Genomic DNA, 13,049 nt, shown 5'->3' with positions numbered 1-13,049 from the left:
AATTTGCAGTTGGGTACACCCAGTGCTCTCTATCGCTGCCAGCAGGGCCTCCTCCACATCTCGGATGAGACCCCCCGGCAAGCAGACAGAGTAAACACTGGCCTTCTTCCTCAACCTTTCCGCTATTTCCCTAAGGGGCTCCATCACCCGCCTAACATTGGAGTTCCCAATAACTAATAAACCCCTCCCACCGTGTGCCCGCTTGGACCTTGCTGAAGGAGCGGCCACATGTCCACTCACAGGCAGAGCAGGCGATGCCACACGGCCAGCCTCCACATTGACACTCCGCCTCATGCGCCACGAACACCACTGAACCCACCACTCCCCTTGGGGAGAGGGTGCCCCAACCGCGCCCGGTACCCACGAAGATGTCTCGACAGCAGGGACTGGGTGAAGCATGGGGTGTACCATGAGATGCACCAGACTCCCCACTGCCGCCACACTCTGAGGCAGCAGCCTGAAAACGGCTGACCGCGGCCATCAACACGTTCAGCTGTTCGCGAACAGTGGCCAACTCCTCCTGCATCTGTTCACAGCAGTCACACATCCTATCCATCCTAAGAAATCAATTTACTGTAAAGAGTTAATCAACTTTCAACTAGACTGCTAATTCACTAGAGGCAGCTGGTAGTTGACTAAACTGTGGTTACTAGACACTTCTTGTAGAAAACAATGAAAATAGTACTACCTGTCTCTGGACTGTATTGAAAACAAACACTAGCACTACTGGCACTATGGCTAACTAAAGGGAATCTCTCTGACTGTATTCAAAACAAACACGAAATCTATGGAACACTATTACTAGCACTCGACAATTAAAGCTTCCTAAAAGCAAAAACACATGGAAGAAGAAGTGACAAGTAAGAAAAATACAGTTAATACTTAAATTAACGTAGCTCGCTGTACAGCAGACATGACGCAGATGGCAGTTACGATGACACTGGTGCTTGTTGTCCTTTTTGCTGTCTTTACTGAATTTCCTCATTATTGTACCATGAGTTTGTGTTTGTGAATCATGTATTAATGTGAGTGGGATGTGATCAGATGAATGTACAGTTTGGTTGCATGGGAAACTTGAAGCCCTGTCAGCTATGGAAGCAACTGAGGACTCCATAGAAGATGTAGAAGAAGGTGAAACTTGAGATATTTGTGACTCAGACATAGGTACGAGCCTACTGTCTGCCTTAGCTTAGCTTTGGCGTACATGGGCTGGTGCCACGTGAGGGGGCACTGGCATGCAAGGCCCCTGTCAAACGACTAGATCTGACTAGCCCAGTATCACTAACAAGAAGAGTAGTTGGAAATCGTTGCACACTCTATGATGTCTCACAGGTATATACTTTTTTACACATCTTCTCCTCCCCTTCCCCTTCTGACTCACCTTATATACCTTCCACTGCTAGTGCTGCCATTTGTTATCTGTGAGTGGTTACTGCACAATGACGTTGAATATAGGTGATGGTGACATTAATGTTACTGGACCCTGTAGAAGAAAGGCAGAACTACATTTATTGCATATGTAGATTTAGAGAACACTTTTGTCAACATTGAATGGAGGACAGACTTTGAAACATTAAAGTTATTGGTCCATGGGTCAAATACAGGGAGTGAAATATTGTAGAGGTTGGTCAGAAACAGTCTGAAAAGCTTGTGAAAGTGTTGTAAGCTGGGTTGAGCTGGGAAATAATGGTTAAGGAAAAACTTCAGTATGTTGTGCCATTTTCAAGTTATTTTCCATTGAAGTTACCCAATCAGATTTTCATGCAGAAATTCAAGCAGTTGCATGCTCTAAAATGTGGTAATGGACAGACATCTGTGGATCCGTAAGTTAGCACTTGTTGAAATGCTCATTGCCAGATAAAATTTGCCTTTTTGAGAAGTGATAAATTTAAGTTAAGTGAGCAAAAGTTACTTTGTTCAGTTTTAGGGAACCAAATGAAGAACAAAGTTGGTGACACTGTTTACAGCAGGCTGCTTGAATTTGTGTGTGCGATGAATTTATTGGCTAACTTCAGTGCCAAGTAACTGGGAAATGGCGCAACATGTCGAATTTTTTTCTTAACAATTATTTCTCTGCACAACCTCCCCTGCAACACCCTTACAAGATTTCAGACTGTTTCTGACCACTCTCTGCATAACTTGTACAGAAATCAGACAGCAGTTACAGGAAAAGAAAGGCATGGGAGGAAGGATATAGTTGACAAGGGAGGAGACAGGGTTGTACCCCAGTGTTATTCAAGCTGTACATTGTACAAGCTCTTTGGGAATGGTACTAATATTGAGGGATAAGATATTTAAATGCTGCCTGGTGATGGCACTATAATTCTGGTAGAGATGGAATATGTGTGGAATATGTATGAAACAGAATGGATAGTGCCTTCAAAAGTGGTTATAAGATTGTGGGGGAGGGAGGGTGGTGAGGGGTGGGGAGGGGGAGGGGGGAAGAAAACATTGCTGATGTAATATAGAATTAAATCAGGTAATGCTGAGGAAATTGGATTGTGTTATAAGACTCTAAGTAGTAGGTGAGTACTACTACAGACATCAAAAAAGGTTTTGCATCACCTCAGTTCTGAGAGTTCTGGAACCTGTACAGAAGATTGGAATAGAGATCAACGTAATTTCCACCCTTTTTATTGCTCATGAAAACCACAATTTGCATGTTGTACCATCATACAGCAAGACCTTCAGAGGTGGTGGTCCAGATTGCTGTACATACCATTACCTCTATTACGCAGTAGCATGTCCTCTTGCATTGATGCATGCCTGTATTCATCATGGTAAACTAACCACAACCAGATTGTCCCACTCCTCAATGGCAATTCGGTGTAGATTCCTCAGAGTGGTTGGTGGGTCACATCATCCAAAAACAGCCCTTTTCAGTATATCCCAAGCATGTTTGGTAGGGCTCATGCCTGGAGAAAATGCTGGACGCTCTAGTAGAGCTATGTCATTATCCTGAAGGAAGTCATTCACAAGATGTGCAGGATGGGGGCAAAAATTGTCGTCCATGAAGAAGAAGACGTCGCCAATATGCTTCCGATATGGTTGCACTATCAGTCGGAGGCTGGCATTCATGTATTGTACAGCTGTTACAGTGCCTTCCATGACCAACAGTGGGCCATTTGGGATTAGCTGAGTGGTCTAAGGGGCTGCAGTCGTGGACTGTGCGGCTGGTCCTGGCGGAGGTTTGAGTCCTCCCTCGGGCATGGGTGTATGTGTTTGTCCTTAGGATAATTTAGTTAAGTAGTGTGTAAGCTTATGGACTGATGACCTTAGCAGTTAAGTCCCATAAGTTTTCACGCACATTTGAACATTTGAACCACCAGTGGCGTACGTAAACCCACATAATTCCACCCCCAAACAGCAGGGAACCTCCACCTTCCTGCACTCGCTGGACAGTGTATGTAAGGTGTTGAGCCTGACCAGGTTGCCTCCAAACACATCTCCAACAATTGTCTGGTTGAAGGCATATGTGACACTCATCGGTGAAGAGAACGTGATGTCAGTCCTGAGCAGTCCATACGGCATGTTGTTAGGCCCATCTGTGCCGCACTGCATGGTGTCGTGGTTGCAAAGATGGACCTCGCCATGGATGTCGGGAGTGAAGTTGCACATTATCCAGCCTACTGCCCACAGTTTGAGACATAACACGACGTCCTGTGGCTGCACAAAAAGCATTATTCAACATGGTGGCATTGCTGTCAGGGTTCCTCCGAGCCATGGAAAAGGAAATGAGCATTTGGCATCACTGGCCGGAGGGCCCCTTGTGGGGCAGGTCCGGCCACCTTGGTGCAGGTCTTATTACATTTGACACCACGTTGGGCAACCCGCACGCCAGGCGGGGATGAAATGATGATGAATACAGCACAACACACAGTCCCTGAGCAGAGAAAATCCCAAACCCAGCCGGGAAGTGAACCCAGGCCTGTAGGATGGCAATTGGTCACACTGACCACTCAGCTATCGGGGTGGACTCTCCGAGTCATAATCCATATGTAGCAGTCATCCACTGCAGTGGTAGCCCTTGGGTGGCCTGAGCAAGGTATATCATCGACAGTTCCCATCTCATTGTATCTCCTCCATGTCCGAACAACATCGCTTTGGTTCACTCTGAGTTGAGAGCCCTTCCTGGCACAAAGTAACAGTGCAGATGCTAGCGAACCGTAGTATTGACCCTGTAGGCATGGTTGAGCTACAGACAACACGAGCCATGTACCTCCTTCCTGGGGGAATGACTGGAACTGATCAGTTGTCAGACCCCTCCGTCTAATAGGCACTGCTCATACATGGTTGTTTACATCTTTGGGCAGGTTTAGTGACATCTCTGAACAGTCAAAGGGACTGTGTCTATGATACAATATCCCCAGTCAATGTCTATCATCAGGAGCTCTGGGAACCAGGGTGATGCAAAACTTTTTTTGATGTGTGTATTTGAACAGCAAAATAACTGATGGTGTCCAAGGTTGAGAGGATATAAAATGTGGATTGTCAATAGCAGGAAAAGTGCTTCCAAAAGGCAGAAATATTTTAAAGTCTAATACAAGTATTTGATTGGAGTATACTATTGTTCAGAAGTGAGAGACTACAATGGACAGTACAGAGAAAACAGTATAGAAGTTTTTGAAATTCGGTGCTATAGCAGAATTTTAATGATTAGATAGGTAGATCAGATAACTGCAGAAGAGGTACTGAATTGAATCGGTAGGAAAAGAATCTCATTGTTCATCCTGACTAAAGGAAGGTTACAGTTGACAGGCCACACCCTGAAGCATCAAGGAACAGTACATTTGGTAATAGAGAGAACTGTTGTTGTGCTCTTAAGTTCAAAGACTGGTTTGATACAGATCTCCATGCTACTCTACCCTGTGTAAGCCTCAACATCTCATGATATCTTCTTTCTGCAACCTACATTCATTTGAATGTGCTTACTGTAATTGTCTTCCCAATTTTACTTAGCACCTTCTCATTAGTACCTATCTAATCTTCAACATTCTGTCATAGCACAACATTTCAAAAGCTTCTACTCTCTCATTGTCTGGACTTCGCATTGCCCATGTTTCACTTCACTACAAGGCTGCACTGCAGACAAATGCTTTCAGAAAAGAATTGCTAACACTGAAATTTATACATGCTACTAACAATTGTCAGTAATACGTTTATTGTTAAAATTCAGTCGACATTTTACATCCTTTTTAGTTTGGCCACCGTCAGCTATTTTACTGCCAAAATAACAAAATTAATCTAGTACTTTCAGTGTCTCATTTCCTAAACCAATTCCTTGAGGATCACCTAAATTAATTTGATTACATTCAATACCCTTGTTCCGCATTTTTTCCTAGAAGTCAATTGTGTTACAACAGATTTTAGATCATTAGCTTCAGGCACACTAAACAGTTTCTCTATAATTATTTATGAAACTTATTGTATAACTGAATGGATCATCTAATTACATACATACAAAATGTCATATTTATTCTTCCATTTCAGGTTTTGAAAAATCTACTTGACAAGCCTGAGATTCAAGGTTCAGCTTGGCATACTTGTCACAGAGAGAACTATAAACAGGTATGAGAATTTATTAATGTTTTAAGATGCTGCCTATGCTTGTATAATGGTTATTTAGAAATTAAAGATACACTCCTTGGCAATTACTAAGGAACAGAGACATTGTTGGACAGGAATAACCACAGGCAACTATTTATTATGTGAAACACAGCACATAAGTAATATAGGTGGAGTGGTATATTTATAACAAAAAGTGGTATAGATTTCACTACATGGGAAAGATAGATAACAGACATACATAATGTTTATGTTTGACACAGGTTAGACTCCCAATACAATGGTCGATACCAGACTCTCAGTAAGGAATATGCTCTCGTTGGGCACTAATGCACATGTTGCACCTGTTATTAATGCTGGCTACCAAATCATTGAGGATATTATCCTATGCCTCTCTCAAGGTGATTTTCAGTCCTTTCACAGTTTGGGAGGTGATGTTAATTGAAAAACAAGTCTGCCAAGAGCTTCCCAGGCATGCTTTACTGGGTTTAGGTCCAGAGAATATGCAGGCCATTCCATATATTTAGTATCTTCACTTTCCAGTCTGTCTGACATCTCAGCAGTCCTGTGTGGCATTGTCATCTATAAACAGAAAGTTGGGATCTGCTGCACCCCTAAATGAGATATACCAGAGCCAGAATAATCTCCCAGCAATACTGCTGTGTTGTAATTGTACCCTGCACAAAGATATGCAATGGCATTCAGCCATTGTGCATAATGCCTGTCCACACCACAATGCCTAGGCCATGATGATGTTCATGGACATTCTATGGTGTGTAATATATTCCTCTCTTTCTCTCTCCACACTAGCTGATGGCCAGAATCATTTGCCACAGTGAAGCAGGGTTCATTACAGAACATCACTCTGGACTATTGTTGCTGATCCCAAACAACACCCTACCTTTACCAATAAACTCTTTCTCAGTGATGGTGTAGTTGAAGTGAGATGTATTTAACAGGCTTTCAAGCATACAAATCAGCCTGATATAACTTCCGCAAATGGCTCTGGCAGAGGCACATGTACCAGCAGCGGTTTCAAGTTCTGCAGTGATCTGCCTAAGAGTGAGATGTCCCTTTCCTTTCACCACTAGGGCTATGTATTGATCATCTTGCAATGTGGTGTTCTGTTTACAACCACCAGCATGCTTTCAATTACCATTTCCACCTTCAGCAACCTTTTTTCCTTTTGTGATGATGAGGTGACACTGTTGGACACGTCCATTACTGTGGCCACAGTAGTACATTTGACTTGACGAGCTTCCCATGCAACAGATGCAGTTTACACATCCCACCCTTTACATTTCCTTATACTATCATTGGGTGTTCTGTAACAATTGTTGGCTGTTCCACAGCAGTTGGCAAATTGTACCTCATTATGTGTCAGTTGTTCTTTAACAGCTGTCAATAGTGGATAAGTTAGTAACAGTGGACGAAAATAATTTTTTTTGCAGAAGGTGGCAGTACCATCTGTGTTGTTTGCATCTTGTGTCACAATTAACCATACCTCGGATTTTGTGCGTGTGTGTGTGTGTGTGTGTGTGTGTGTGTGTGTGGGTGGGTGGGTGGGTGGGTGCGTGCGTGCGTGCGTGCGTGCGTGTGTGCGTGTGTGTGTGTGTGTGTGTGTGTGTATATATTTAAAAACAAAGATGATGTGACTTACCATACGAAAGCGCTGGCAGGTCGATAGAAACACAAACAAACACATTCATACACACAAAATTCTGGCTTTCGCAACCAATGGTTGCTTCGTCAGGAAAGAGGGAAGGAGAGCCTCTTTCCTGACGAAGCAACCATTGGTTGCGAAAGCTAGAATTTTGTGTGTATGAATGTGTTTGTTTGTGTTTTTATCGACCTGCCAGCGCTTTCGTATGGTAAGTCACATAATCTTTGTTTTTAAATATATTTTTCCCATGTGGAATGAAGTCCTCAATCTTTCCTCTCCCACATCCACAACGGCTGTTCAGAGCATCCTCCTACAGGCCAGCCGCAAATTAGAACAGCATGCCACCCTCCACCTCAAAAAACTTTCCAATCTCCTGGTTTTCCATCTCCAGAAAGGCAACTCACTCACCCTTCACAACCTTTCCAGCAAACCTCTACCTCCTCTCATTGCACACAAACCCAGTCTCTTCCATCTACTCAATCTCCCACTTCCAGCTCCACTCCCTCCAAAACCTCAAAATTCCAATCAACACAATCTGGAACCACAACACCCCAATTCAGTAGTTAACCTTTCCTCCAAACCTCTCTCCTAATCCGAAACCTCTGTCCTATCCAAAGGCCTCACCTTCAGCCCCACTCCCAGATTCAACCAAACAGCCCTCATCAAAGATTTACTGTCCTACACTCATACTCTCTGCTGGAAATATCACTTTGCCATGAAGAAAACTGATCCTAATCCTACTCCTAATGATCCAACTCCCCAAGACACTATCCAAATTGAACCCTGCCTGGAACAGTTCCGTCCTCCATCACAGCGGGACCCACCTCCTCTTCCTCAAAATCACCCTCTCCAAACCTTCCAGGAATTTCTGACTTCCAGCCTTGCCTCTCAATCCTTCTTAAAAAACCTTAATCCTACTCCCAACATCACCACTGCTGAAGCCCAGGCTATCCGTGATCTGAAGGCTGACCAATCCATCGTAATTCTTCCGGCGGACAAGGGTTCCACGACCGTAGTACTTGATTGTCGGGAGTATGTGGCCGAGGGACTGCGTCAGCTTTCAGACAACACCACATACAAAGTTTGCCAAGGTAATCCCATTCCTGATGTCCAGGTGGAGCTTCAAGGAATCCTCAGAACCTTAGGCCCCCTGCAAAACCTTTCACCTAACTCCATCAACCTCCTGACCGCACCGACACCCTGCACCCCTACCTTCTACCTTCTTCCTAAAATTCACAAACCCAATCATCCTGGCCGCCCCATTGTAGCTGGTTACCAAGCCCCCACAGAAAGTATCTCTGCCTACGTAGATCAACACCTTCAACCCATTACATGAAGTCTCCCATCCTTTATCAAAGACACCAACCACTTTCTCGAACGCCTGGAATCCTTACCCAATCTGTTACCCCCGGAAACCATCCTTGTAACCATTGATGCCACTTCCTTATACACAAATATTCCGCACGTTCAGGGCCTTGCTGCGATGGAGCACTTCCTTTCACGCCGATCACCTGCCACCCTACCTAAAACCTCTTTCCTCATTACCTTAGCCAGCTTCATCCTGACCCACAACTTCTTCACTTTTGAAGGCCAGACATACCAACAATTAAAGGGAACAACCATGGGTACCAGGATGGCCCCCTTGTACGCCAACCTATTCATGGGTCGCTTAGAGGAAGCCTTTTTGGTTACCCAGGTCTGCCAACCCAAAGTTTGGTACAGATTTATTGATGACATCTTCATGATCTGGACTCACAGTGAAGAAGAACTCCAGAATTTCCTCTCCAACCTCAACTCCTTTGGTTCCATCAGATTCACGTGGTCCTACTCCAAATCCCACGCCACTTTCCTCGACGTTGACCTCCATCTGTCCAATGGCCAGCTTCACACATCCGTCCACATCAAACCCACCAACAAGCAACAGTACCTCCATTATGACAGCTGCCACCCATTCCACATCAAACGGTCCCTTCCCTACAGCCTAGGTCTTCGTGGCAAACGAATCTGCTCCAGTCCGGAATCCCTGAACCATTACACCAACAACCTGAAAACAGCTTTCGCATCCCGCAACTACCCTCCCGACCTGGTACAGAAGCAAATAACCAGAGCCACTTCCTCATCCCCTCAAACCCAGAACCTCCCACAGAAGAACCACAAAAGTGCCCCACTTGTGACAGGATACTTTCAGGGACTGGACCAGACTCTGAATGTGGCTCTCCAGCAGGGATACGACTTCCTCAAATCCTGCCCTGAAATGAGATCCATCCTTCATGAAATCCTCCCTACTCCACCAAGAGTGTCTTTCCGCCGTCCACCTAACCTTCGTAACCCGTTAGTTCATCCCTATGAAATCCCCAAACCACCTTCCCTACCCTCTGGCTCTTACCCTTGTAACCGCCCCCGGTGTAAAACCTGTCCCATGCACCCTCCCACCACCACCTACTCCAGTCCTGTAACCTGGAAGGTGTACACAATCAAAGGCAGAGCCACGAGTGAAAGCACCCACGTGATTTACCAACTGACCTGCCTATACTGTGACGCATTCTATGTGGGAATGACCAGCAACAAACTGTCCATTCACATGAATGGACACAGGCAGACAGTGTTTGTTGGTAATGAGGATCACCCTGTGGCTAAACATGCCTTGGTGCACGGCCAGCACATCTTGGCACAGTGTTACACCGTCCGGGTTATCTGGATACTTCCCACTAACACCAACCTATCCGAACTCCGGAGATAGGAACTTGCTCTTCAATATATCCTCTCTTCCCGTTACCCACCAGGCCTCAATCACCGCTAATTTCAAGTTGCCGCCACTCATACCTCACCTGTCATTCAACAACATCTTTGCCTCTGCACTTCCGCCTCAACTGATATCTCTGCCCAAACTCTTTGTCTTTAAATATGTCTGCTTGTGCCTGTATATGTGTGGATGGATATGTGTGTGTGTGCGAGTGTATACCTGTCCTTTTTTCCCCCTAAGGTAAGTCTTTCCGCTCCTGGAATTGGAATGACTCCTTACCCTCTCCCTTAAAACCCACATCCTTTCGTCAATCCCAGGAGCGGAAAGACTTACGTTCGGGGAAAAAAAGGACAGGTATACACTTGCACACACACACATATCCATCCACACATATACAGACACAAGCAGACATATGTAAAGGCAAGGAGTTTGGGCAGAGATGTCAGTCAAGGCAGAAGTACAGAGGCAAAGATGTTGTTGAGTGACAGGTGAGGTATGAGCGGCGGCAACTTGAAATTAGCGCAGGTTGAGGCCTGGTGGGTAACGGGAAGAGAGGATATACCGAAGGGCAAGTTCCCATCTCCGGAGTTCTGATAGGTTGGTGTTAGTGGGACGTATACAGATAACCCGGACGGCGTAACAATGTGCCAAGATGTGCTGGCTGTGCACCAAGGCATGTTTAGCCACAGGGTGATCCTCATTACCAACAAATGCTGTCTGCCTGTGTCCATTTATGCGAATGGACAGTTTGTTGCTGGTCATTCCCACATAGAAAGCGTCAAAGTGTAGGCAGGTCAGTTGGTAAATCACGTGGGTGCTTTCACACATGGCTCTGCCTTTGATTGTGTACACCTTCCTGGCTACAGGACTGAAGTAGGTGGTGGTGAGAGGGTGCATGGGACAGGTTTTACACCGGGGGTGGTTACAAGGGTAGGAGCCAGAGGGTAGGGAAGGTGGTTTGGGGATTTCATAGGGATGAACCAAGAGGTTACGAAGATTTGGTGGATGGCGGAAAGACACTCTTGGTGGAGTAGGGAGGATTTCATGAAGGATGGATCTCATTTCAGGGCAGGATTTGAGGAAGTCATATCCCTGCTGGAGAGCCACATTCAGAATCTGATCCAGTCCCTGAAAGTATCCTGTCACAAGTGGGGCACTTTTGGGCTTCTTCTGTGGGAGGTTCCGGGTTTGAGGGGATGAGGAAGTGGCTCTGGTTATTTGCTTCTGTACCAGGTTGGAGGGTAGTTGCAGGATGCGAAAGCCGTTTTCAGGTTGTTGGTGTAATGGTTCAGGACTGGAGCAGATTCGTTTGCCACGAAGACCTAGGCTGCAGGGAAGGGACCGTTTGATATGGAATGGGTGGCAGCTGTCATAATGGAGGTACTGTTGCTTGTTGGTGGGTTTGATGTGGACGGATGTGTGAAGCTGGCCATTGGACAGATGGAGGTCAACGTCAAGGAAAGTGGCGTGGGATTTGGAGTAGGACCAGGCGAATCTGATGGAACCATAGGAGTTGAGGTTGGAGAGGAAATTCTGGAGTTCTTCTTCACTATACCAACGCTTTCATTTGGGAAGTTACATCATCTTTGTTTTTATGATGTGACTTACTGAACGAAAGTGCTGGCAGGTCAATAGACACACAAACAAACACAAACATACACACAAAATTCAAGCTTTCACAACAAACTGTTGCTTCATCAGGAAAGAGGGAAGGAGAGGGAAAGACGAAATGATGTGGGTTTTAAGGGAGAGGGTAAGGAGTCATGCCAATCCCAGGAGCGGAAAGACTTACCTTGGGGCAAAAAAGGACAGGTATACACTCGGAGTCATGGGGTCGTTAATGGGATGTTGCGACCCCATTGAGTTATATTTACATTCCCTCTGCAAACATGCCTTCGCCCTAGCCAGATTACACTCCCATAATCTATTTTCTCAGGCTTGTCTGACATTTGGCATTACCCCCAAAGGCCTCACACTTGAAGGTCCCATCTCTGGCTGTAATCCTTCTTTCCATCAGTCCCTATACCAGTTCCAAACTGAACAATCCATTGCCCTCACCCACCTAATCCTTCACCTACACATCAACTCAGCCAATGAACACACCTGTCAACTCCCATCCTTAATAAAAGTCCTCAATCTTTCCTCTCCCACATCCACACCAGCTGTTCAGAGCATCCTCCTACAGGCCAATCACAAATTAGAACAGCATGCCACCCTCCACCTCAAAAAACTATCCAATCTCCTGGTTTCCCACCTCCGGAAAGGATACTCACTCACCCTTCACAAACTTTCCAGCAAATCTCAACCTCCTCTCATTGGACACAGACCCAGTCTCTCCCATCTACTCAATCTCCCACTTCCAGCTCCACTCCCTCCAACATCATCTTTGCCTCTTCACTTCCGCCTCGACTGACATCTCTGCCCAAACTCTTTGTCTTTAAATATGTCTGCTTGTGAGATGTCTGCTTGTGTGTGTATATGTGTGGATGGATATGTGTGTGTGTGTGGGTGTATACCCGTCCTTTTTTCCCCCTAGGTAAGTCTTTCCGCTCCCGGGATTGGAATGACTCCTTACCTTCTTCCTTAAAACCCACATCCTTTTGTCTTTCCCTCTCCTTCCCTCTTTCCTGATGAGGCAACAGTTTGTTGCGAAAGCTTGAATTTTGTGTGTATGTTTGTGTTTGTTTGTGTGTCTATCAACGTGCCAGCGCTTTCATTTGGTAAGTCACATCATCTATTCTGGCTTTTGCAACCAACGGTTGCTTCATCAGGAAAGAGGGAAGGAGAGGGAAAGACGAAAGGATGTGGGTTTTAAGGGAGAGGGTAAGGAGTCATTGCAATCCCGGGAGCGGAAAGACTTACCTTAGGGGGAAAAAAGGACAGGTATACACTCGCATACACACACATATCCATCCACACATACACAGACACAAGAAGACATTTCAAGAAGACATATATATATATATGTGTGTGTGTGTGTTATTTTTAAGGAACTTCATGTCATTTTCAAAATTTAGGGCAAGTGAGTAAAAATAAGGATGTGATTGATTGTTCACTCATAGACAAGTAAAGGGACCA

The 13,049-nt window shown here is 45.3% G+C and overlaps 1 protein-coding gene across 1 annotated transcript in view; it reads left to right on the top strand.

Moving 5' to 3' along the window:
• Window positions 1-13,049, top strand: part of LOC126253086 (uncharacterized) — a 246,575-nt gene that overhangs the window by 57,218 nt on the left and 176,308 nt on the right. Inside the window, exon 2 of the mRNA XM_049954187.1 lies at window positions 5,491-5,568. Within this exon, the coding sequence (XP_049810144.1) occupies window positions 5,491-5,568 (78 nt within the window). The remainder of the gene's footprint in view (window positions 1-5,490; window positions 5,569-13,049) is intronic.

This window comes from Schistocerca nitens, chromosome 4, assembly GCF_023898315.1.
Source record: "Schistocerca nitens isolate TAMUIC-IGC-003100 chromosome 4, iqSchNite1.1, whole genome shotgun sequence".
Classification (NCBI taxonomy): Eukaryota; Metazoa; Arthropoda; class Insecta; order Orthoptera; family Acrididae; genus Schistocerca; species Schistocerca nitens.
The sequence above is the reverse complement of the archived record's forward strand: the minus strand, read 5'-3'. Positions and strand labels throughout refer to the sequence as shown.